Genomic DNA, 26421 nt, shown 5'->3' on the forward strand with positions numbered 1-26421 from the left:
TCCGTCAGTTCCTGGAACGAGAGATCTCGCTCTCGCATATAACAGTCATAAGCTCCTGGAACCAGGCACCACACCTATCACCTTCATAGCTCCGCCTCCTGGGTCATGAACGAAGGGAAGGAGGAATCCATGAATAAATATGATACTGGCAAAGTGGCTTGGACATAGTGTCCTTTCATCTCCATCCCTCTCTATTTATGGTTGGCATTCCAGGTGTCCCTTTTTTAATTAAAAAAAAATTTCAACCCCCTCTGTATGAAATCAGAGTACTCTCATCAGAAATTGTCAACAGGTAGTCACTGATTATTTCTGGCGTAACAGATAACACACTACCTCTGCACTCGGTACACTCGAGTCCACGGAGGCACAAGGGCAAGAATCCGAGCCACCAACTCGATCAGGTCACTAGGAGAGTAGCTCTTGTATCTCCCTGATTTCCACAGCTCATACAGCCCAGTTCCGCGAATCACCAGGGTAGGGTACAGTTTTAAACCATCAGGACGAAAAGCAGGGTTTTCGAAAAACTCCTGTGAATAGAGAACAGAAAATTACTTCTCCATTAGTTGTATGCAGAGATTACATGTGCAAGTTTCAAACCTGGTCCAGCTTCTCTCACATACCCAGCAGGTCCTTCGACTGCCTTTCCTTTCCTTTCCATCAAGGGAGGGGATGCAGACAGAATTCACTGTTTGTGTAGCCTCACTGGAGCAAAGCACGCGCCTGCTGCACTCCAGAGTCCCCCTCAGTCCAGCCTGTGCACCCTCACCTCACGCCACTCTCACCACCCTGCCTTTCTGCCTCTGCAAAGGCAGTTTCCTCTGCCTGGAAAGTCCACCAATTTTTCTTCATCTAGCTCATCTTCAGGCCTCAGCTTAAATGTCAGTTCTTCAAAGAGGCCTTCCTGACCTTCAAATATAAGGTGCCTCACTTAAAAAAAATTCCTACTGAATTGTGTACTACTGCTTTTTTAACATCATCATACTGACAATTTATCCAGTGCCCACCTTTACCTCTCAACTGTATCCTCTTTCAATAATGAAATACATTATTTAAACTTTTAAAAAGCTGTGACAGAGATCATCATCTGGCCCGCAAACCTAAAATGTTTACTCTCTGGCTCTACGCAGAAAGTATACAGATCCCTGATGATGACTATTTTGTCCTCCGACTAACTGGCACCATTCCCGACCTGAGATACACACGGTCCATTTACTCTGGACACTGAGCAATATGTCTAACCCATCTGCTTTGACGCAGTCGTTTCCTGTTCGACATCATCCCAGCTGGGTGCCGCATTTCTGTATTTGGGATATAGCAGGAAGACACAAGGCATTCTTCTTTCCGTGACTCTGTACTGCTCATTTGTCCTCATCTTGATTTTGCATGACATATGATGAGGAATGAAGGTGGACTCATACACTTCCCTTTCACTCCCACGCCAGCACTAGCATCTCTTCAGCCAGCAGTACTGCATCTTGTGAACTGTAAAGAGGCTTTTTCTCTTGCGCTGTATTATTCTCACAGAGCCATCCATTGTTTAACTTGCTTTACAAAGAAAGATAACTGTAGAGTACTTCATCTCTCTCACTGATTAGTCATATTCTTAAAGTGCTGTATTCTTTGTGCACCATTTGGTCTTAAGGATATTCTTCTGCAATTGCATGTAATTTTCCTTGTAACATTTTTATATTGAAGATTCATCAGGTCTTTAAGGAACATGTATGCAATCATTCTCATCCTAGTTTGAATCCATATTGGAACATGGGATTTCAGAAGAGTACTTCTGAGACTTGTACAATAAGTTTCAGAGACATCTGCACTGACATCCTCCTTTAAAAACAATGATAGATGAAATTGGTCCTGGACTTCTGGTTAAACACTGAGAATTAAAATGTGTTCCTTTTCCAAAACCATGGTAAAAACAACAGGAAAGAATTATTTTTTAAAAAAGTATAAACCTAGAAGAACAGAGAACATCAGAGGAGACAGGAGGGAAACAGGTGATGATGATAAATTTCTGAAAGCCAGAGAACGGATGGAAGGTTGGTAAATGACTTTGCAAGTGAAGAGAACTGCAAATCAAGTACCTATAGAGGGGCACAGACAGCAATGAAAGGCCAGCGTGGGCACAACACAGGCCCAAAAGGGTTCATAAATCACAAGCAACAAGAACTGGGCGGGATGGAAGAGAGCACTGGATCCAAATCAGTCCACGAAGGGATTTATCCCTCCCCTTGTCCCTTCCCACAGTTCCCTGCCTGGTTTTCACTGAAGAAGCTGGAAAACCGCTGGACTCTGAGATCCCAGCCACAAAGGCAGGCCTGGGTGAGGATCAAGAGTGAAAACAGGGAGAGTAAGTAAAAGCCAGCACACGACTGGGGGACTCTGCCTGCAATTTTGTGGCAGGAAGTTGGAGAGTTCATCTCTGGGTCAATTAAACGGCACTCAATAAGGGTTTAAGACGCTGACTTTTGGGAGTCCTCAGAAGAAAGGAGAACACATAATGCTCTCCAGTTCCAACCATGCCATTGCAAAGGGTATAAGTACCATATGATCTCACCTTTAACTGGAACATAATCAACAAAAGAAAAAAGCAAAATATAACCAGAGACATTGAAATTAAGAACAATGTAACAATAGCCAGAGGGGAGCGAGGAGGGGATAGTGGGGACAGGGGTCTATAGGAGCTACTATAAAGGACACAAGGACAAAATCAAGGGGGAGGGTAGAGGTGGGGGAGGGAGGTTGGACTGGCTGGGGTGGGGTGGAGGGATGGGGAGAAAATGCAGACAATTGTAACCGAATAAAAATTTTAAAAAAAATTTAAAATAAATAAATAAAAGAAAGGAGAACACATCGCATGTGGTAAGGCGCACTAACAGCTGGCCACATCGAGCTTGCAGTCTGATTTTTTTAGTCCCTCACTTTGAAAGTGTGACCATTTGGCTCTGGACCACTAGAAACTTGAAGAAAGCCTAGGACATGAAAAGCGGATCAAAACAAAAAGAAAAAAAGGATGTAGAGGACAACTGAGGCACTGAATAAAGGAAAGTAACTTAAAAACACCAATTACAACTCCATCAGAAAGATAAGCTATATTAACCCATAAAAAAAGAACAGGGTATTAGAGAAAATCACACAGCCAGAATATAGAAAGAACTCTTAGAAATTAAAACTATAACAAAAATAAAAATATTTAATAACTAGGCTGAAAGATAAAGTTGAGCAAATAGTATGAAAGCAGAAAAAAAGGCAAATAAAACTAAAAAATACCATATGATCCATCTGGGATGGGCAACATTTGCTTAACAGGTTTTAGAAAGAGAACGTAAAAAATGAAAGGGGGAACAGTTGGCCCTCGTCTCTGAGGATTCTGCAAGCACAGATTGAAAACAGTCAGAAAAAAAGTTACGCTGTTACCGACGTACTGTGCAGTCAGGCCTACAATGGTTGCATGTGTACTGAGCATGTAGGGACTTTTTTCTTGTCAATATTCCCTGAACAATACAATATAACTCCTATTTTCATAGCACTTACACTGCATTAGGTGTTATAAGTAATCCAGAGATGATTTAAAGTACATGGGAGGATGTGTGCATTAGATACAAATACCACCCCATTTTATATAACGGACTGGGGCATCTGTGGATTCTGTTACCCACAGGGGTTTCCTTGAATGAACCCCAAGAGTACTAAGGCTCTGCTGTAGTACAAAAAAGTTCCCATGTGACAGGATCCTCAAGATACACCACTGTAAAATTGCACTACGTGTGGGATAAAGAGAATTTCCTAAAATATTTGTGAAAAAACAGGCTTATATACATTATAGGATTAAAGAATGAGAAACACAGGGTTAAGAAAACACAGGTTTGTTGGCTATCTGAATATCCTATTTGTGAGACACCGGTTCAAGTTGTTTTGCTCATTTTCCTACTGGGCTGTTTTTTCTAACTGATATGCAGAAATTATTTTAAGGCAATTTATAAGTTAATTTTGCAGAGAATTTTTCTTTGGAGAGAAATCAGACTTCTCATTTTAGCTCTCTTTTGTCACTCATTTGCTAGGATGTAGTCAGAAAAGGCATGTGGTTGGCTCCTCTTCCCTGTGAGTTTCTCTACAAAGATTACAAATCAGCAGATAAATCTATTTATATGAAGGGCTGTCTTTGCAATATCATTACTGAACTAATCTTTAAGGCTGTCCGCCCCCCCGCTTTTCTTCAGGTGTGCTTTCCATGGTTTCAGTCATCTGTGGTCTGAAATTTTAATGGTCTAAAAACATTAAATGGAAGATTCCCCGAGCAAACAATTCCTAAGTGTTAGCCTGCCTGCCTGCCTGCCGCCGAGTGGTGGGATGATGTCTCTCGCCCAGACGTGACTCTTCCCTCATCCAGCACATCCACTGTGCACACTACATACCCACTGGCCACTCGGCGGCCACTCGGCTCCCAGACCGACTATCAGACATCGCAGTGCTTGTGCGCAGGTAGCCCTCATTTTACTGAATAATGGCCCCAAAGTGCCAGTGTGGTGATGCTGACAATTCAGATGTACCAAGAAGCTGTAAAATGCTTTCTTTATATGAAAAGATGAAAGCTCCTGACTTTACAAGGAAAGAAAGATAATCATATACCGAGGCTGCTGAAATCTGTGGTAAGAACGAATCTTCTATCCATGAAACTGTGAACAAGGAAGAGAAATCTGTGCTAATTTTGCTGTTGCACTTCATACGGCAAAGGTTCCGGCCACAGCTTGGGGTAAGTGCTTAGTAAAGACGGAAAAGGCACTGAAAGTGTGGGCGGAAGATAGAAACAAAAAGACAGCGACATGCTGTGCCAGAAAGCACTGAGTCTCAACAAAGACTCCAGCAAAGGATCCCGTAACAACCAGTGACTACAGTCATAGGACTTTTATTACAGCTTATTGCTGTCACTGTTCTTAGTTATTGTTAATCTCTCACTGTACCTAACTTATAAACTGAACTTCATCATAGGTACGTATGCATAAGAAAGAACAAAGTACATATAGGGTTCAGCACTGCCCACGGTTACAGGAATCCAGATGTGGGAAGGGACCCCCTGTGCACGGGGGGACTACTGTATTTCGAAGACACTACGGACATGAACACTGAGACTCAGCTATTTGCTATTTCTTGAAACATGACATGTTTTCTTCCAAAGGGACTTACATGAATGCTGGCTACACCACTGGTCCACCCAGGAGCTGTGTTAAAGGAAGTGCATTTTAGGCTTGGAGTCCGAGCTATCAACCACTATTCCTAGCTATTAACTACTGAGGAGAGCGCCTGAAAACCCACTCCCCAGCCACTACGGGGGAATCAGTAACAGGGCCATCTGTGAATCAATGCTGTCTTATAAGTAGGCCTTCATTGTAACTCACTGGCTTCGAAATAATAAGCTTCTTGAAAGGAAAGAATTATTAACTTCACAAATAAGGCACAGTAAGTTCCATACTTTATAAACAAAGCAAAAATTAAAGTATTTTTGTGGATGAAAAGAACTTGGTAAGTATTTTCATCATCTTCTCTAAAAGGACAGCCCTAAGATACTTTCCGTACCGGAGAATCTGAAGAAAAGTTGAGGGCAGTGTCGTTTCCCAAGCCAAAGCTAACATGAATTAACATGTGACGGAGGAAAAGGAAACATCCTCAAAACCCCAGAACTCAGTATCAGAATTCAAAAGCAGAAAGGGTAGAAGAAAGCAGTATTTTCTTTCACTGATTAATGAAATTCTGGAAGAGAAAGGCAGTTCTAGGCTTAGAAGCACCTGAAGAAATCATCAAGCAAGCAAGAGATTTGAAAACAGGAACAAAAGTGAAAGGCCAAAGAGAGGTCAGCAAAAATACCTGTAACAAACAGGAAAACAATAAACCCAGAATGTCCTTACCTAGGTGTTCATATAAATTAATATTAAAAACATTTAAACCCAATAGAGTAATTGGTCAGAGGACACGAATACACAATTCTAAAAAGATGAAAGAATTATTACATATAAATATAAAAATATGTTACTATCATTATAAACTGCAAGTTGAAGTGGCACTTTTAACCATCAAATTAGCCAACATAAAAATATTTTACGTGTATACACAGAAAATGCACAGACAGGAGAGAACTGTATGGAGGAGAAGATAACCCTGCTGCAATGAGTGTAAACAGCTGCAACCCCCGAAAAGCAAGGATATGGTGAGAGTCTTTTCGCACTTGTACCTTGATCTGCTAATTCTACCCCAGGGCGTTTACCCTAAAGAAATAATCCTAAATACTATAAAAAGTTAAGAGGCATAAAATTGTTTACCTGCAGTGTGATTTACAATATAAAAAACTGGCACTATCTTTGATTTAAAAAAAAAAATCTGGAATTAAGCAAATGACATATTTATTCAATGGAAATTAAGCAGATATTTGAATACGTTAACATTTTAACAGAGACCAGGCTATAACATAGGTAAACGCTTGTTACGGTAAGTGAAAAAGCTATTAAAATAACTACCTATCGTATATAACCGTGTCTTTGTGTATATATGTATTAACCACCTCATAGCCCCCCAAAAGCCTGAGCATGACCACACCCTAAAAGAGAATACATTAAAATGGTAGGTTTTATTTGGTGTCGGGGCTGCTCTAGTGTGTGTCCACTATTCTAGAACGAGAACGCACTGTTTTAATAACGGGAAAAACAGCCAACAGTAAGTAATCTAAAGGAGCGGAGAGGGAGGAGCAGCGCGCAGAGGCATTCTAAATCAGCCTGGTCTGAGGTGACACTTACCGTGAACTGTTCAATGTCTCTCTCCAGGCCCACATTCGGCAGATCAGGCATCATATGGGCCACAACTTTGAAACCAGAATCTTTGGCCAGGTGAAAGGACTCACACACTGCCTTCACGGTGTGGCCCCTGAGGAAAGAAAACCCACTACGTGTGACACAAAGGAACAGGCACCAAGGCTAACAGAGGGTAAACAAACTCTGAGGCGTGTAATGCAGACAATGTGGTTGGGGAAAAACCTCAGAAAGTCGTCTTTACATCTCCACCTCTGAGAAGGTCTGGAAGTAAATAATGTTTACTTTTATTAAAAGTCTTTTAAAAGCTGGTTTGAGAGAGAGAGAAAGGCAGGAGAAAGAGCGGGGAGAGAGAGAGAGAAAGAGAGAAACATCAATTTGTTTCACTTACTGATGCACTCATTGGTTGGTTCTTGTTACGTGCCCTGAGCAGGGACTGAACTCACAACCTTGGCGGATCAGGACGATGCTCCAACCAACTGGGCTACCCAGCCAGGGCCTCATTTTTACTTGAGGTATCTCTCAGAAACTCCATTATGCAACCTACTCAAAGTTCTGACGCTAAAATTATTTGGTTTAGCATTATCAGGAAAAATAAGCTTACTACTGTAAACATCTAAGTTAAAAACCAGAATAATGAGCTCAAAAACTATGCAGAAGCAGCATCCTATTAGTTTCTCTCCTTTTAAAATCTTTTGAAATAAGACAGCGAGAGAGGGAGGAAGAGAGGACACCCCCCCACACACACACACCCATGTACAAAACAGACTTCTCTCTGGTGGGTTGGAGGGCCCCTAAAACAGTGAGAAGACAGAATGACTCAGCGACCAGAGAGAACCACTTGGGGCCAGCCGGGTAAGCCATCTTCACGTGCTCGTGCCCATTCACGTAACGACGGGAAACAAGCCCTAGTAAGAGTCTGGGGCGACTGAAGCCCCGAGTCAACCCTTTCACCGCCAACAACGTTCCCGTTCTCCACCCAACAATCCTGGAGGCTGGAGGCCGTGGGCTCCACCTCAGGCTCTGGATGTTCCCATCCATTTCCAGGGCTTCAACTTCTAATCTCTTTCTGCTAAGAACTTCCCAATTTGTAAGACTAGGCCAGGTCTCTCTCCTGCTCACCACACCCAACTATCCAGTACTCTAACGACGTACTTCCTCTAACGATGTTACACTGTAGTTTATTAGGGACATGTGGTTACTCAAGTTTACATTTAAATTAATTAAAATGAAAAAATTCCAGTTCCTCAGATGTGCCACCATATTGGAGAGCGCAGGTATAAAACATTTCAATCATCACAGAACACATCTGTTGGACAGCCTTGCTCTAAAGCAAAGTTTTCACAAGTATCTGAAACTCAGTATATCTAAAATGAAACTCATCTTCCCTCCAAGCCTCCCCTCCCTCCCATTCTCTCTTACCCTCCCCTCTAACTCAGTCACCAAACCCTGTCGTTCACTTCTCAGGGCATCATTTCTGACTTAATTTACTGCACAGACTCAGCGGGTCTCCCTTCTAGCTCGTTCTTCTTCATCCATCCCCATACCATGCTCCTCATAAAGTGATCTCCCTAAAATACAGATGTGCTTGTATCACAACTTAGCTCACGACTTGTCCGTGGAATAAAGCCCGAAGTCCTTGGCCTGACTCTAAGACTCACAAGCGGCCCCCCTGCGTACCTTTAAGCCTCACCTCTTGCTACCTCATGCCCTACACCTCTAACCAAACTAAACTACTCCAAATTCCCTAAACGTGCCATGTGCTCCCATCCTCAGCACTTCGCTCCTGTTTTACTTTCTACCTGAAACAGTTTTCCTCTTCCCCACCTAACTCACACTCTTTCTGTAAGTCAGATGTCAGCTTAGATGTCACTTTCTCCACAAAGCTTCCCTAACTTTCAAGAGACTCTTTTCATCTCCACAGGTATCTCTCTAGCACAGCCCTTCACTACTGCCACAGTCGCACTGGTGTCCCGTTAGAGTCGTCCCCGACAAGAACACATTCTACTCGGGTTCATCTTTCTCAAGCTGATTCTTCCCTGTGCTCAAAAATACTCAGGAGCCCTCTGTTACCTACAGGAAGAAACCCCTCCTCAGCCTGGCACTCTCGCTGGTTGGCCCTAGGGTGCTGCCCGTGCACGTTTCTCTGCTCCCCCCCGACTTCCTCTGTTAGCACACCCCTCAGCCACATCTACACAAACCCTGTTACGTAGCCTGGGAGGTCCAGCCACCTCCTCCCTCAAGCCCGCCTTCACCACCCTAGGCCAATGCTTTCTGCTGCTCAGTAAACTCCTGAGATCTTGTGTTTTACTAATTTACCAATTAATCACAAAGCTCCTTACACAGCTAACCTTTCCTGTGTATCCTTTCTCCTCAACTCAGTGATACGTTTCTAGAGGGAAGAGAACCTCACCTGGCTCTATCAACCTGTATCTCTTTCCTTCCTCGCACCCCCAAGTTTCTCAAAGTTTACGCCCACTGCCTTACCAGCCTTCTCACCACCCGTCGTCCCCTGGCATCTGCTTCACGAAAACTGATCTCCTACATCTCACCTCGACCTCCTTGCTGTTCAAACCTCCTCTGCCTTTTCTCCTGCTCTAAACTACTGACCTGGAGACCTGCCCCGCTTTCCATTTTGGAAAAGGCTGTTTATGACAAGACAGGGAAGAGACAGACGCATGTGTATGGGCAACTAGAAAAAAGCCAGCCGAGAAAAACAGAAAGAGGGAACGGAGTTGAGAGCAGATGGAAGAATGACTCTAGAAGGAGGAATACCTGGACCTCTCTCTCTAAGCATAGGAAGAAGGGAAAATGAGTATGAACATATTTAACTGGTGGGAGCAAGGAAGGCTTGTGCAAGACCATTGCCACCATCTCACCTGTTGGTATCTCTGGCCACATCTTCATAGACACTCTGCACCCCAATCTCCAGCCTTGTGCAGCCATAGGTCAACATGTCACTCAAGTGCCGCTTCATGCAATAGTCAGGTCTGGTCTCGATGGTAATCCCAATACACTTTGTGAGGCTCCTCTCAGAATACCTGTGGAGCAGACCTAGAAGTGAACAACCTGCCACAGCTTCAGGACATGTGCTCTGCCTGAAAGGGGTGTCTTCTCTCTGTCCTCCCAGTGGAAGGCAGTGGTTAAGACCCCAGGCTTTGGAGCCAGACTGCCTGAATTCAAATCCTGGCTCCGTTACTTCCTGGATCCACAAACAGGAACGGCATGAACCCCTCTGGGCTTCGGTTTCATTATCTGGGAAATGAAGATCACAGCACCTACACCTCACAGAACCGACGTAAGTGAACCAGAATAATACTGTCATCATCATTATCATTATTCTTCTTCTGCAGTTTGTCACGAACATAATTGCCTTAAAAGCAGTCATTTCAACCATGAAAATGCTATTTTTCAATTCCTAGCCCACAATTTTTCGTGTAAGTGAAAACCATTTGCATTATGTAGTTCCAATTCTGTATTTTTCTCATGTGAATAAAAAAGGGAGGGAAGGTATATATAATGATCATAGGAATAATTTAGGTGAAATATATTCTACATACAAAAAAAGTCTTTCTGCCAACCCTACTAATCTCAGCAATGATTTACAAAATTAGCAACCTTTTTTTCTCTTTTACTAAAGCCACATATCAGAGTAGTGAGTACCACACTAGATTCAAGCTGTTTGAACTAATGGCCTTAACGCTGGCCAAAACCCCGGGTAAATAAGAATGACTCGCTAAGGGGGTGTGGAGGTGAGGGGACAGGAACTAATATTCAGAGGCACTGCGGCCACGCACCGCGATATATACTCCACACACACGAAGTGCTCCATCAGCCCCACGGGGTGTGTCTTAGCAGCTCCACTTTACAGATGAAGAAACTGAACTTCAGAGGGATTAAATACTTGTCCAAGGGCGCACAGCTCCTAAAATCCAACTTAGGATTTGAAGTGGAGTCCATCTGACTTCAAGATCCTTGCTCTGTATTTCAATTTATCACACTGCTCAGACAGCATCAGACCTTAGAGTTCTCTCCTCTTCACTTCTTTGATGTCCTGGAACCTACTAGTTCTTCATGATGTGCCCTTCCTCAACTTTCTCACTTCTTTGGGGAGGGTGAGGGAAGACTTTTGCCATTAAATGTAATTTCCTTCTTTCCAAAGAAGTTCATAGCTCTCTCAAAAGCAAAAGTTATAAAATTTCCATAATTTTTGGCTACTCCTTTAGGTACATTCCTTTATTAACTGTTGATTAAAACTGACTTAATGTCGATGTTAATAATAACTATTAAGAAAGTTAAGAACCACAGACCTGGAAGACAATTTCTGAAGTTTTTCATTGTAGACATTCAGACTCTTTGGTACTGTTCACTACTGTATTCTATAAGGTTTTGTATAGCGTTACGGAAGTAATAAGACTAAAGATAAACAACTAATCCAAAATTACTATCAGTTGAACTGTAAGACAGAAAAAGGGCTCATGTTTTACCACAAATTCTAAGAAAGAGTACCAAGTCATTTGAATTTTCGGAAACAACTGAATCAGAAAGTCCCAAGCCTCTCCAACAGGCTGGCACCAAGGCCTGGGACCTTGGTGGTACATAATGCCATACAATACATGTATCTGGGGAAAAAAACATTATTTTTAAAACCAAAATAAACACATATATTATGGAGAAAACAAACTGCATGAAAGTTGTTTTAAAAAAACAAAAAGCAGAAAACTGAGCCTATTTAAGTAAGTAAACGAGAACGTCTCCGAATGAGACATCCTGCCCTGACTGGTGTGGGTGGTAGGGCACCGTCCTGCGAAACAAAAGCTCGCCAGTTGCTTCCCAGTTGGGCACGTGCCTGGGTTGCAGGTCTGGTCTTAGATGGAATGTGTGAGAGAGACAACACAGTGATGAGTCTCTCCCTCTGTTTCTCCCTCCCTTCCCCTCTCTCTAAAAATAAATCTTAAAAAAAGAATCAGACATTCCAAAATCATGTCATAAACCTTCCTACTAATTGACATTTTTAAAAGCCTACAGTACTTGTTGAAGGGTGCCATTAGGTCACAAGTTCAGCAGCACAAGAGTGCCTCACACCACCGGGAAGAAACTGGAGGGCAGGCAGTCACACACATGGGGATTTGTATAGAGGAAAGAGAACACCCACTACTAACCCTTCTATTGCACGGCTTGTCAAAGGCCCAACCAAGACACACAGAGGAAGGGGCTACAAGGACGATAAGGCCTCTGCATAAGTAGACGGAATCTAGTATAGGACACAGAGGCAAATCTCATTCTCAAAACAATTTAACTCCATTTCAAAAGTGTCTTTCATCTGGGGAAATATCATTCCCTTTTGCAGGAGCAGAAATGGAGAAATAAAACATCATTCAAGTTTTAAAAAGCCAACATTTTATTTATAAAAGGTTTTTACCACTATTTTCATTTGAAAAGCAATAAGCAGAAATTCTTATCAAATTTGAACATCATAAACAATGGAGTATTTTCCTAAAGAAGAAAGAATAAGGTCATCTTTCCTATACGATCACTGTATTTTTATAAGAATTTTTTGTTAATGTTACACTCAGTCCTACGTATCACTGAACCTTTTCATTTAACAGAGATGAGAGGCATCAATATGACCGCTAATATGTACAAGTGTGCACACAGGTTTCGACTTACCTAAGTAAAATATCTGAGCTGGCATTGTATGGCCTGCTGCAATTCTCTGTATCACTCAGACAGGCATCCAACAGTACGCCTATGTGAGGTCAACCCCCATACCTTCCGGGGCCACAGACTGCGTAAGTCCTTGGTCATCCAGGAAATGTGCCAAACATTCCCCAACCCTGACCATAAGCTTCTAAGAGACAAAGTCAGGACTTGTACCCAAGTCTTCTGATTCCCATCTTATTGCTCTTTTGGGGGTAGTACAGGGTCTTAAAGCCCTCTACCCATCAGTGCAGGGCTATGTTTTCTGTAAGCCACAGGATGGGCACCAACTACAAAAGATGCTAATGTTCTCTCAAAGCATAACTTAAGCCAATAATATACATTGATAGTATATTTTTTTTTTTTTGCAAGGGGATGTGTGGAGACTAGATTGGACAACAACCTGGAAATTTAAAAGCAAACAAAAATCAAATGCTACCTACCTAACCTTCAAAGCACAGGTCAAATCCATTTCTCCTCCCTGGGCACCTTCCCACGCCTCCCAGTAACCAACACCTCTGTGCTCCCACTCCCAAAGCACTCTGCCTATACTATAAATACAGTTTGCCTTCTTAGTCGTGGACATGTCTGTCTCTCCATTTTGACAGGAAGCTCCTGGAAGGCAGTATAATCTCGAATACATTTAAAAGTAACTGCTTAAGGACTTCAGCACTAAAAACACTCCTTCAATATAAAAATATGTAAATATAGAGAATGAATACATGAATTAGGTATAACTGAAGATAAGGGAGGTCTCTCTTCACTCCTAGAGCAGCCTCTAGATAATTCTGTTTACCTTTCATCTTGCAAACAACCAACCCTAGGAGACACCCAGCACTAACAGGTCAGGTATCCTACAGGAAGTAGAAATAACAACAGTTCTTGTCCCAGATGTGCTTAACAATCTACCTGAGAGGATAAGACATGCAGATCAAATCAAGGACAACTTAACAAAGCTAGAAGTGGAAGAAATAAAAACAGACGTAGATTATTTCTTGGGAAGCATACTTCTATTTCAGAAAGGAAGAAAGAGTGGCCTCTAGAAGTGACTTTACTGTCTCCTTGCTCTGAGGGACACTGAAAGACTACAGCACATCGAATGTTAGTCTCTTTGTAATCTTCTGGAAACTGGATTTTGACTTACTCCAAGCAGGCTGTGGCATCAAAGAACACTTCTCATGACCATCACCGTGCTGTTGTCCTCGTGAAAAGCCTCTGTCATTACAGGAGTTGGAAGTGCCTCAGTTTAGTCCTGTGTGAAACCTCACTAGCTCTAGGCCTCACTTCTTGAAAGGCTCATGGGAAGTTTCCTACATGGACATACCTCCAGCTCAATCTGCTCAAACCACGTTGCAAATAATAATGGTAAATGCTATTTACCATTATCAAACTAAATAATAAAAAATTAAATAATACAATTGAAGTAGAAAATAGAGGAATTATTAATTTTCATTAGTCACAATGTACAAACTCTTTTTTGCATCTGCAGTCCCAAAATGAATAAGCAGATTCTATAAACATCTTTGGACAGCCAAAGATCTGAACTGGTAAATAACACCTGAGGTCCTGGTGTAATGCCTAGGAAGTACCACCACCGAATACAGTCTCCTCCCCCACCTCCCCCACTGATAATCATATCTGGAACATATCTCAATAAAATTCTATGTTTTACCAAGGGTGTCCAACCTTTTGGCATTTCTGGGACACACATTAAATACACAAACACTAATGAAAACTGATGAGCAAAAAAAGGTTTTAAGTAAGTTTACAACCTTACGTTGGGCCGTATCCATTACCATCCAGGGCTGCAGGCTGGACACCCTGTGAGACCATGCTGTGCTAGTGATATTCTAGACTTAAGAATGACTGAGTTAAATGTCTGGTGTGTTTGAGGATTAAAAATTAACTATCCCCCACCTCTTGTTTGAGATGGTGGTCAAGTTTGCTTCCTGGCTATTGGTAGTTATGCCAAGAAGATCTATAAAATAAGAGGGTTCTACCCAACACAAGCTGTAGAAACAGAGAGAACAGAATTTTGATTTCTGAATGAGTCCTACCTATGAAAAACTAAACTGGTGACGCTTTGGCTTAGGGACTAATCAGGGACCCTTACTCCTTCTTTCATGCTGGTTGACAAGGTTTAACACATATGAAAAACATCCTGTAACATTTTGAATTTTGATTCTTTCAATTGCTGACAAGAATGCTACAATCTTATACTCCTAATCAGACAGCAAAAAAAACAATAGCAACACACTATTAACAGAAAGGAAGAAAAATCAGTGATTGCACTTTTTAATATTATATTCACATTCAAATATAAGGGCTATATGGAGGGTCCTGCAGAAGTAAGGCCTGCTTGAGTGTGGTTGATATGAGTGTAATAATTTATAGTTTTAATTTGAACATTTCACCTAAAATGTCATATGGTGTGCTTGAGTGTGATATTGTTATGCTACAGAATTACATGCTTATGATTTTGCAATAAAAGGAGGGGCACTATTTGTGCCGGACCCTGTATATAAATGTATCATGGAAACTTTTCATCGTCAGAAAGTGACTGCTCAATGAAAACTAACTTGCAAACACATACTTTAGATAAAAATTCTCATGCCGATACATATCTTCAAAACACAGAATGTCAGAGAAAGAAGTAATTTTAGAGATAATCTAGTTCCACTTCCCACTTTTATGGATAAATAAGCGGCCTGAACCAGGACGTAACGCCAGTTAAGAGCAGCGGTGTCGAACCTAAGCGGGCTGGTTCTCAACTCGCAGCTCCCCCCACGGCACTCACTGCACGTGTGCTGCGCGCCGTCTCGCCTTAAGGCTCTGAACTAGATATAAGGGGTCCTCCCTCGTAAGAAGATATTTCTTTAAAGGATACAGGCTATTGAAAGCCAAAGGGAGAGGTGATTAACAGATGAAAATGCAATCATTTTAATAATTATAGTAAGTATTAACAGACAATTAAAAGGCAGACACTGTAAAAATGTATTAAAAAAATACCCATCTACTATAGATTGCTGTCTGCAAGAAACCCACTCCCAATGCAGAGAGAGACATGGGCAGAAGTACATGAATGGAAGAAGATGATACATAGGAAAAACAGTAAGCATATGTATGCTGTAATGGCTAACTTAGCCTCAAATAAAGGAAATTCAGGGATATAGGATGTTTCATGTGATAAAAAGGTAATTTCATAATGATATAGAGCTCATACATCAGGAAAACATAACATTCATAGTGTGGATTCAGCTAACAGATCTCCAAAATAAATGCTCATAATATAGTTCAAGTGGATAATTCTTCAACCACAGTTGGATACTTAAATCCCCCCCCCTTAGCAACTGATAGAACTAGACAGAAAAAAAAAACCCAAAGACAATCTGAACATTATAGTCAATGACCTTGATTTAGTTGATATTTATAGAATACCCCATCCAACAACTGCAGAATACACATTCTTGCAAATACACACAGCGTGTGCTTCCCAAGAGACACCCTATATGCCAGGCGACAGAGAATCTTAATTTAAAAAACTTTGAAAACTGAAGTCATACAGAATAGACCGTCTCTGACCAAAATGGAATTAAATAGAAATCAGTAACAATAAGATGTCAAGAAAAACTCCATGTATTTGGAAATTAAACAACCCATTTCTATATACTCTATGGGTCAAAATATAAAAAATTTTAGAAAACATTTTTAATTGAATACAAATTAAAATACAACATATCAAAATGTGTGAGACTCAACTACAACAGGAAAACATAAAGCTTTAAATACTTATATCAGAAAAGAAAAAAAGGTCTATAACACTGGCCAACCTTCTATATCTTACTGAAGTCAAAAAAGAGCAAAGTAAACCCAAAGAAAGTAGAAGATAAAAATAAAAGCAGAAAACAATGAAGTAAAGAAAATAAAAGCAAAAATTAGGTATAAAAAAAGAACAACAAAACTGATAAACCTCTAACTAATCAGGAAGAAAAGAGACTATAGATTATCAACACCAGGATTTTAAGAGGGGTGACCATAACACCCTACAGACAGACACTGAAAGTATAATAAAGAATATTATGAACATGCCCGGGCTGATGTGGCTCAGTGGACAGAGTGCTGGCCTGCAAACCCAAGGGTCACTGGTTCAATTCCCATTCGGGGCACATGTCTGGGTTGTGGGCCAGGTCCCCAGTAGGGGGTGCACAAGAGGAAACCACACACTGATGTGTCTCTCCCTCCCTCTCCTCCCCTCTGTCTAAAAATAAAGTCTTTAAACAACAACAAAAAAGATTATGAACAACTTAATGCCAAAAAATTTGACAACTTGAATGAAACAGACAAATTCCTCCAAAAATATTACATACCAAAGTGGACAGAGATGAAAACAGAAAATCTGAATATCCCTGAATCTATTAGAGGTGCTGAATTAATCACCTATGGTCTCCTACAAAGAAAACTCCAGCTTTGGATAGTTTTACTGGTGAGTTCTTGCAGACATTCATGGAAGAAATAACATTCATCTCATATGAACTCTTTCAGAAAACACAGAACACTTCCCAGGTTTTGTTCTGGGGCTGGCATAACACCGACACCAAAATCTGACAAAGAAATTACAAACAAGGACATTACAGGCCACCATCCCTCATGATCATAGACACAAAATGCTTTACAAAGTATCAGCAGGTTGAACCCAGTGGTAAATGGAAAGGATATTATGACCAAATAGGGTTTATCCTAGGAATACAAGGTTAGTTTAACGTTTAAAAAAAGTCAACCAAAGTAAACTACATTATCAGGGTAAAGGAAGAAAAGCATGTGAGTATTCAAACAGGTGCAGAGAAATCACGTGATCATTAAGTAGATGATGCAGTGAAACCCCCAAATGAAGTTAGTGACAAAACCTCTCTCCAATCTAATAAATGTATCTACAAAAAACCCCGTAAGTAACACTGTACTTAATATTAAACTATTACAAGTTCCTCCTGTATTACTGGGGAAAGACAAAGCGGCCCACGTTCGCCACATCTATTTGTCATGGCTGCAATAACGCAAAAAAAAAAAAAAGAAAGAAAAGCAGGCAAATCCAAAAGGAAAAATTAAAAACACACTGTATTTGTAGATTACATAATTATTTATAAAGAAAATCCTAGCAGATTTACAGAAACTTTTAGAACTACATAGTGAATTTCATAAGTTTGTATGAGTTTAATGTACAAAAATTAACAGTACATCTACATACAGTTGGTTCTCTGTATCTGTAGGTTCCACACCTGCAGATTCCACCAACCGTGGATGGAAAATATTTTTTTAAAAAGTTACATTGCTGCTGACACATAGCACATAGTTGGGGTCTGTGATGGTTGCTGAGCGCGTCTGCACTGAACAGACCTGTCTGTCTTGCCACCAGTCCCTACACCACACAGTGCAACGACTGTTCGCAAAGCACGTGCACCCTATCAGGCACTAGAAGTGCACAGGAAAGATGGTTTAAAGTATATGGGAAAGTGCACAGGCCACATGCAAATACAATGCCATCTTATCTAAGGGGTTGACCGTCTGTGGATTTTGGTATCTGCAGGGGGTCCTGGAACCAACCCCCCATGGATACTGAGGAACAACTATACGAGCTGCAAACAGTTTGAAAAAAGGTTCATTTCTATAGCATTAACCACCATATCTTGAAATAAATTTAACAAAAGGTTTACAATATCTCTACATTTACTATTGTTAAGAGAAATTAAATGAAACCCAAGTACATGAGGAGACAGACTACGTTCATGGATTGGAAGTCTCAATATTGTTACACTATTTTCTCTGAAGTGTTCCCAAGTTGTTTCTAATTTTGTAAATTTTAGAACATTTTTTTTTAAATTTTCACTTACTCATTTTAGAGCGAGGGAGAGAGAGAAACTCGATTTGTTGTTCCACTCACTGATGGGCACACTGGGACAATACTCACCACGGCGCTACCTGGCCAGGATCACTGCTCCAAACGTTTAACAGTCCCAGTCTCATCACACTCTTTAAGAGGAATGACAAGCTAACTCTAGACTTCATGTAGACATACAAAGGACCTAGCATATCCAAAGCAGTCTTGGAAAACAATGTCAGTATAGGTTATACTATTTGACTTTAAGGTACACCATAAAGCTACAGTAACCGAGAGTGTGGTACAGTTATAAGGACTGAAAACCAGGCCAGGGGAACAGAGGGAGAGGCTAGTCTCACATTTACACAATCGATTTTTGACAAAGATGTCAATACAATCTGAGTGAGAAAGGAAGGTTTTTAAGTAAGTGGTGTTGAAACAATTAGATATCTATACGGGAAAAACAGAAACATAGACTCCTACCTCAACACTACACATAAAAAATAATTCAATGTGGCTAAACATGAAAGCTAATTATAAAAACTAGAACTAGAAGAAAATACAGGAGAGTATTTTCTTTCCTTGGAAGCAGGTGAAGGTTTATTAGAGACAATACAGAAGGCAAAAACTGTGAAAGGAAAATCTACTAAATCAGATTTCATTAAAATAAAAAGTTTAGCCCCGGCTAGTGTGGCTCAGTTGGTTGGAGTGTGGTCCCATGGACTAAAAGGTTGCCAGTTCGATTCCCAGTCAGGGCATGCATCCAGGCTGCAGGTTCAATTCCTGGTAGGGGCATCTATAAGAAGGCAACCAATCAACATTTCTCACATCCCCCTCCCCTGCCCCCGCCTTTCCTCTCCCCTCCCGTCTCTCTAAAAGCAATGAAAAAATGTCCTTGGGTGAGGATTAAAAAAAAGTTTATACTCAAAGATCATCATTAACATAATGAGTAAGTCAAGCCACAGACTGGGTTTTCCTATTTGCAAAATGGAGCGCTAACAAAGGACTGCTATTCAGGATATATATAACAGACAAATAAGAAATAGGAAAACTCTGACACTTCACAAAGAAAATATATACACAAAGCATAAGCATATAATAAAGTGCTCAACATCATTAGCTATAAAATGCAAATTTAAATCACACCGTGACACCACTGCACACCCACTAGAATGACTAACTGAAGACTGACAACAGCATATGTTGGTGAGGATGTGGAACTGAATGCTCATGCATTACTGGTCGGAGCACAAATGGTACAACCACTTGGAAAAATGCCTGGCAGTTTCTTATAAAACTTAACATATGATGTAGCAATTCCACTTCTAGTTATTACTCAAGAGAAATGCATATATATTCACAAAAGTATGTTCACTGAAATTTTATTCATAACAGCCACAAGCTGGAAACGGCCCAGGCACCCATCAACAGAGCGAATAAACAAACTGTGCGCTCTGCACACGATGGAGTGCGACTTGGCACCCAAAAGGCAACAACTACTGAAACACCCAACAATGTGGATGACTCTTACAATACTCTGCTCCGGGACCAAAGCCTTACACAAAGATACAGGCCTTTCCCTGCCCTTCACAGACACCGCATTTTCTGCAAACCGAGCGCTCGTCGCAAGCCTGCTCTGAGCAAGTCTATCAGCATCATTTCTCCAACAGGCTTAGACGATGACTAGCATTTTTAGCAATCGAGTATCTTTAAATTAGGGGATGTACATTGTTTTTTAGATGTAATGCTTTTGCAAACTTAACAGACTGTAACATAACTTTATAAGCACAGGGCAACCAAAACATCCACGTGACTCGCTTTACTGCGATGGTATTCCTTTTACTGTGGTGGTCTGGAACCAAACCCGCGGTGCCTCTGAGGTGTGCCTGTGCATGCTGTATGGCTCCGTTACACAAAGTTCTGGATTGGGAAAACCAATCTACGGAGGGGGAAAACGCAAACCACGGCTGCCTCTGGGAGGTACACACGAGAATGTACTAGGAAGGGGCACAGGAAACTTTCTGGGATGACGGCCACAGTCTCTATCTCAGAAGGGTTTTGCTGCATCAGTGTTTGCATTTATTGGAGCTCATCAAATGATACACTTCAGAACTCTGCATTTTATTATATGTATACGAACTGTAAAAAGACACTACAAACTGAGAGCCAGTTATCACGTGCATGATAATGTATTTGGTGCTGAAGTCTGTGAACTAGTAAGAAAAAAGAGGGACTGATGGATGGATAGGGGAATGAACAGTTTAATGAGTACGTGATAAAAGTGTGGCGTTCAGTTTTTGTTTGAAACAAAATGTTGGAACAAAACAACTTATCCTGGTTTATAAGATGTCTAAGATTGCATCCTAGGTTGGGCTGCCAATGATAATAAGGATCCGGGTCACCATCTATAAAAATCTGGTTGGCCAAGGGAGGAAGTAGAAGTGGTCAATACATAAGGGAGGGGGGAGCATCAGAGCCGAAACGCAGAAAGGCAGGAGGTTTGAAGCCTGCCAGAAGTCAGGCCCAGGGCAGCAAGGCGGGAGACGGTCACTTTCAGATATTTTTTGGGCTGCTCTTACTTTCTTCCCAACTCTGCAAGTCTATGAAATTGTCTCCTGGGGCTGGTACCCAGCATTTCCTAGCACCGAGCTTTTCTAATAAACACGAGACATAGTTGAAGGACTCAAAGTCATTGACTGGGGTGGAAGGGGGAGAGAAAGAACTGGAAACGAATTAAAAATTCCAATGGGAGAGCGTGTGACTCACCCACTTCTTGATGGGTAACTACCCTTGTAAACTGCATCTTGTGAGAACGGCCAAGAAGCATTAAAGACTGAGTGTAAAACTGCTTCTGGGCAGGTCTGATTAAAAAGGAATAAAGCTATTTAAAAAGGTTGCTCTGAGTTATTTGGCAACACTCGCATTCTGGTGAATGCGTGACTCAGTCCCCACTGCCGGCCCTCTCCATCCCCAGCGCTGTGGCGTTTAGAGGACAACAGTCACCAGCAATTGTTCTCTCCGGAGAAGGCGGGAGAGTCTCCGTCTAGCTGATAGAAGGCAGTGATTACCGCTCTGCTCGATTTAATGAGTCTTCACAGATACCTCACCTGCTTCGTCCTTGAACTTTCTGTTCACTCAGCTTTCCGATTTTTCCACCTGCAAGGATATAACGTACTTTTTGCTACTGACTTGCCATAAATAACTAGGTTCACCTTTTCAAGGCTTTTTCTTATTCTAATTATAATTTTCACCTGAGGATATGTTTACTGACTTGAGGGGAGAGAGGGAGGGGGGCGGGGGGAGAGGGAGAGAGGGAGAGAGAGAGAGAGAGAGAGAGAGAGAGAGAGAAATACTGATCAGCTGCCTCCTGTACGTCCCTACTGGGGATCCAACCTCCTACCGAGTCACCCAGCCAGGGCTACTTTTTAATCTTTTAACTAAGAAACAAAACTTTAACCAGATTAGACACATGATAACAAAACAGGAACACATGAGCTAACTCTAATGTGAACAGACTTTTAACCTGAAACATTGTTGACTCATCTGTCACAATATGTAATTTTTCACTGAACTTAAAATTAATCTTTTAAGTAAAAATCTCTGCTAAGCTAATTGAAGTACTACATCTGCGTAGTTAGCAAGCAAAAACAACGAATACCAACTAATAGTAAAAGAAACCTGAAGTTGCCCACTTTCCGTCTGCGAGGTCAGCCCCACTGGGCGGCCCCTCCGGCTTTGATGAACCCTGTGTGCAACACCGCGCAGGGAGCAGCGACGTAAAACACCCCTCCGTACATGGGGGAGGAAACGCGGCATGTTGTCCCGCACTCCGCACGTCTGGGCTGCTCTTCACTTCACAAAGATGCTAACATTCGAGAAGAGCTTTCTGTCTCTGGGTCTACAGCACAAACCAGGCTACTATTTCTCCAAATTAAATGACGTTCTCCCCTTCCCCTCCAGAGAAAGGCAACTCTATTATTGGAAGTTGGTAGTAAAAATTTACCTCAACAAAGCAAACAAAATGCCACAAACCAGCTTTTTAAGATTATCTCATGAAAGCAGAGAGACCACAAGAAAAGAGCAGAACACACCAAGCACGGCTGGGCAGATTCCGGGTGACATTTACACGCGGCTCCCGGTTCCCGGATCCTACTTTTAGTACTTCCCAAGAGCCATTCAGGAGCTTTGTTGCAATGAAGACTCAAATCATATAAATTTTCATCTGAAAGTAACGTGTTTGTCGCCCTCTTGAGGTAACTGAAGAAGGGAAAGAAAACCCGGCTAGCTCCCCACGACGGAAGGCTTTGTCCTCCGAAGGTCTTTTTCTACAGACTCTTCCATCTGAAGCTGGCCAGTTGAAATACGGCCTCTGTTTTCACCCCAACAACAGACAACTTCCAAATACCACTGGGCATTAGAGCATTTCTGCAGAAGTAAAGTAAAACTTCACACCAAGAATGAAGCAACATTTTAAAAAGTTCCAATGGATGTAAACGTCAAACCAGACCTAGTCTAGAAGTTCACTACGGAGATCTTCAGTAGGCCCAGCTCATGGGACTCAGGGAACCCGAACTGGGCTGTGAAAAGCTTTGTGGCAAAATTTCATAGGGGCTGCAGAGGACTGGGGGGCAAGGCAAGTCCAGGATGTTTTTATAGGTCGATTCCACTTAACAGGCAAGGCCTACAACTCAAGTATAGCTACACTGGAAAACAGGGTCCGCAATATATAAGCATGAGCAGAAAAACTCAATGGTCTTGATAGATTATTCTGCTGGGGAATTAAGTTTAGTCAGTACCCCTCTGAGGTGCTGTTGCTATGCCAGTGTCACGGGGTCTTGAACTAATTAAGGTTTTTCCTCGAATTATGCTTTATTTGACACTATCATTTGATTTTTGGTATTATTAAGAAGAATGAGTTGGATTATGTCATCACTCCTCTGAAGTCTGAAAGACTTCAGCGCTTCACTAGTACGTGTGACTCGTATTTCTGAGTGACCAAGGTGTGCAAGGAGCAGTAACAGTACGGTCGCCATCTCATTCCGCTCCTGAAGCCCCAGTCGGAGGGGGCAGTCACACTGGCCAGCTGCTGGGAGTCCAGATTCACGGACAGGGAACTGACTTGTCACATTACCTGAGGCAATCAAAGCAGGCCGCTCACACAGGCCCCTCAAGGTTCCACTGATACTCATTTCAACTTATGAAAGAGCCTACTTTTTTTTCATTTTTACAAACCCAAAGGAGAGCAAACGAAGTTAAGAGGACAGGGGAAGTAGGACGGGCACAAAAAGATGTTCCTGGCACCAATTCCTTAAGAACCATCTATGAGCAGATAATCCCCAAACGGTATCCCAGCCCAGGCGTCTGTGGTACGGCTTGCCCGACGTCTACCTGGATGCATCCTACACATTTCAAACCTAACGTACCTAACACCAAAGCCAAAACCCTCTTAATTTTTCTCCCACAAACCTGTTCTTGCCTCTGTCTTCCATCTCAGTACATGGCGCTACCCATCAACCGTCTCCCACAACCCAAACCTGAGGGTCGTCCTTGACTCCTCCCGCTTTCTTACCCCAGCTCAACCCACGGTCCTTTCAGCTGCAGCAGCAAGTGCAGCTCCGACCCATCTGCTCTTCTCCGTCGTTCCCGCCACCACCCTCACCTGAGCTAGCAGGGATGCGACAGGCTTCTCTCTGGGTTCCCACTCTGACTCTCGTACCCCTCTAACCCATTTGGCTAGACAATAGCCAGAATAATCTTACTTGTCACCCTGAATATGACACTCTCCTGCTTAAAGCTATTATTTCCTACTGCATTTCAAATAAAAGTTTAGCTCCTCAAAACCATATATAACCTGGCCCATCCCTAACTTTCAAGCTCACCTCATGGCACTCCCTCCCCTGTTCACCAGAATCTACCCGCCTTGGCCTCCACTCTGTTCCTAGAACACCCCAACTTCTTCCTCATTTTAGTGCCTTTCCCTTCTTTTTCTGCTCTTGGCCTGAGTCTTCCTCACACTTCAAGTCTCAGCTTAAACATCACCACTTCGTCCAGAGACTAGCCCCATTTATTCGCTAGCACAGTAGCCCATTTCCAGCACAGCACTTACTGTCTTATTACTTAACTAATAAACCGTAAGCACCGTGAGGGCGAGGACAGCATCCGTCTTGTTCACCACGCTGTTCCCGGTGCCGGCAGCACTGCGTGGGACCGCGCGTGCCCTCCATAACATGCAGTAAATGAAGAACTAGGGTACACTAACTAGGTGTTCCTGAAACTTCTGGCCATAAAAACTATTTTTAAGACTTTCACTTCTTAAATCACTGAATTGTATATGAAAATTGAGATATGAGGTATCAAAAGAATGCATAATTCTCTTCTGTTTTGTCAACTAAAATTTGGAATAAATGACCCTTATAAACAAAGTATTTAATAATTATTAAAAAGTAGCAAATAATAAAATACTGGTTATTAAATAAGTCACTTTTTTTGTTGATTCTATAGCAGCTAAAAGTTTCAGGTAAAGAGTTTCCAGTGCTCTTTTTGGGTGAGCTAAAAACTCAGCTCCCTCCAGCACCTGCTCCTGCAGGAGCCCAGCCCTGGGCTGCAAAGACCCTCACGGTGACTCCGTGAGCCACTCTTTCTCTGAGGGTGCTGGCGTCTGCACACTGCATCACACACAGAAAGGACTGTTTCACTGGGCCCCCACAATCCGCCCCCACAGAAGTAACTCCAAGAACTGGAGACGCATGCGATGACAAATGTCACCTCAGACCCACTGTGGCAATCGTGTCATGACGTATACAGGTCAGATCACAGTGCTGCGCACCCCGAACACGAAGTGCCGTACGACAGTGCAGCTCAGCAAAACTGGGGGATGCACTTAACCTCACAACCCATCAGAAGTGGTCAAGTAAGAATAACGAAATCTCGTCACTGCCGCCTCACCCCTGCCCCTCCACAGAAGAATTGGGAATGCAGGGTAGAGCTGAAGGCATTCTTGGAGGCTGCTGCTAGGAGGGCACACTGACAACCACTCCGGAGAACACGATAAAATAAGGGTTTCTTACTTGATTGCCTCGTAAATATTGTTGGAGGTATGTCCTGATAAGGCATCGTGTAAGTTTCGAATAAAATAATCTCTGTATTCTTCTGGAAGGGCCATAAATGTCCCCCCCATCACGATAAACTCCACTTTATCCACACTGTGACCAAGCTGCTTCAGCTGAAAGACATGAATTCATCAGCATTAAAAAGATACAATCACTAACCTAAGAGGGTACTGCAAATTCCTAATTTTACAGTGTTTTCATCAGTATAGTTTAAAAATGAGAAGTAACTAAATATATTTAGGAAATTCTGTGGATTAAAAAAATAGACTTCAGAGTCTGAAAGAAAAAAAATTATAGCTCAAATAAGGAGTGAGAGAGAGAATTAAAAATAATAAAAAGCTTGCCTGGGCTGGTGTGGCTCAGTGTAATGAGCACCAGCCTGCAGACCAAACAGTCACTGGTTCGATTCCTGGTCAGGGCCCATGCCTGGGTTGCGGGCCAGGCCCCCAGCTGGGGAGGAAATGCAAGAGGCAACTGATCAATGTGCCTCTCACACATCCGTGTTTCTCTCCCTCTCTTCCTCCCTCTCTTCCCTTTGCTTTAAATAAATAAAATCTTTAAAGTATAAACTAGAAAGCAGTAAAGGCCAATAAGAAGCACTCTTTAGCAATCACTCATTTATGTCAGACTATGTGGTAATCTTGGGGACAAAGGAGATAATTACATGCAATATAATCAGGACGATGCAAATGAATGAAAAAGAATGCTGGATCAGGAATAAGGATTAAGAAGGCAGTTTTAAAACAGCACTTTAAAGGTTTCAATCATTTGTGAAGATTCTCGACATAGGTGACACCTCACGTCTGCTTTTCGAGGGGAAAAAAGGAAAGTAAAGTCTGATGGATAAAACATGAAATATGACATCTCTACTACTAGAGATGCAATGGTACAGATCTTTAATTTCGTCAGCTACAATAAGCCAAAATTCTAATTTTCAGAA

The 26421-nt window shown here is 42.0% G+C and overlaps 1 protein-coding gene across 1 annotated transcript in view; it reads right to left on the bottom strand.

The window, feature by feature from the left end:
* ELP3 (elongator acetyltransferase complex subunit 3) overlaps positions 1-26421 on the bottom strand; it is an 88235-nt gene that overhangs the window by 45535 nt on the left and 16279 nt on the right. Inside the window, exons 7-10 of the mRNA XM_024568564.4 lie at positions 25440-25594; positions 9680-9841; positions 6789-6915; positions 334-527 (exon numbers count right to left, since the gene is read on the bottom strand). Coding sequence (XP_024424332.1) covers positions 334-527; positions 6789-6915; positions 9680-9841; positions 25440-25594 — 638 coding nt within the window. The remainder of the gene's footprint in view (positions 1-333; positions 528-6788; positions 6916-9679; positions 9842-25439; positions 25595-26421) is intronic.

The sequence above is a fragment of the Desmodus rotundus genome, chromosome 9 (assembly GCF_022682495.2).
Source record: "Desmodus rotundus isolate HL8 chromosome 9, HLdesRot8A.1, whole genome shotgun sequence".
In the NCBI taxonomy this organism is placed as follows: domain Eukaryota; kingdom Metazoa; phylum Chordata; class Mammalia; order Chiroptera; family Phyllostomidae; genus Desmodus; species Desmodus rotundus.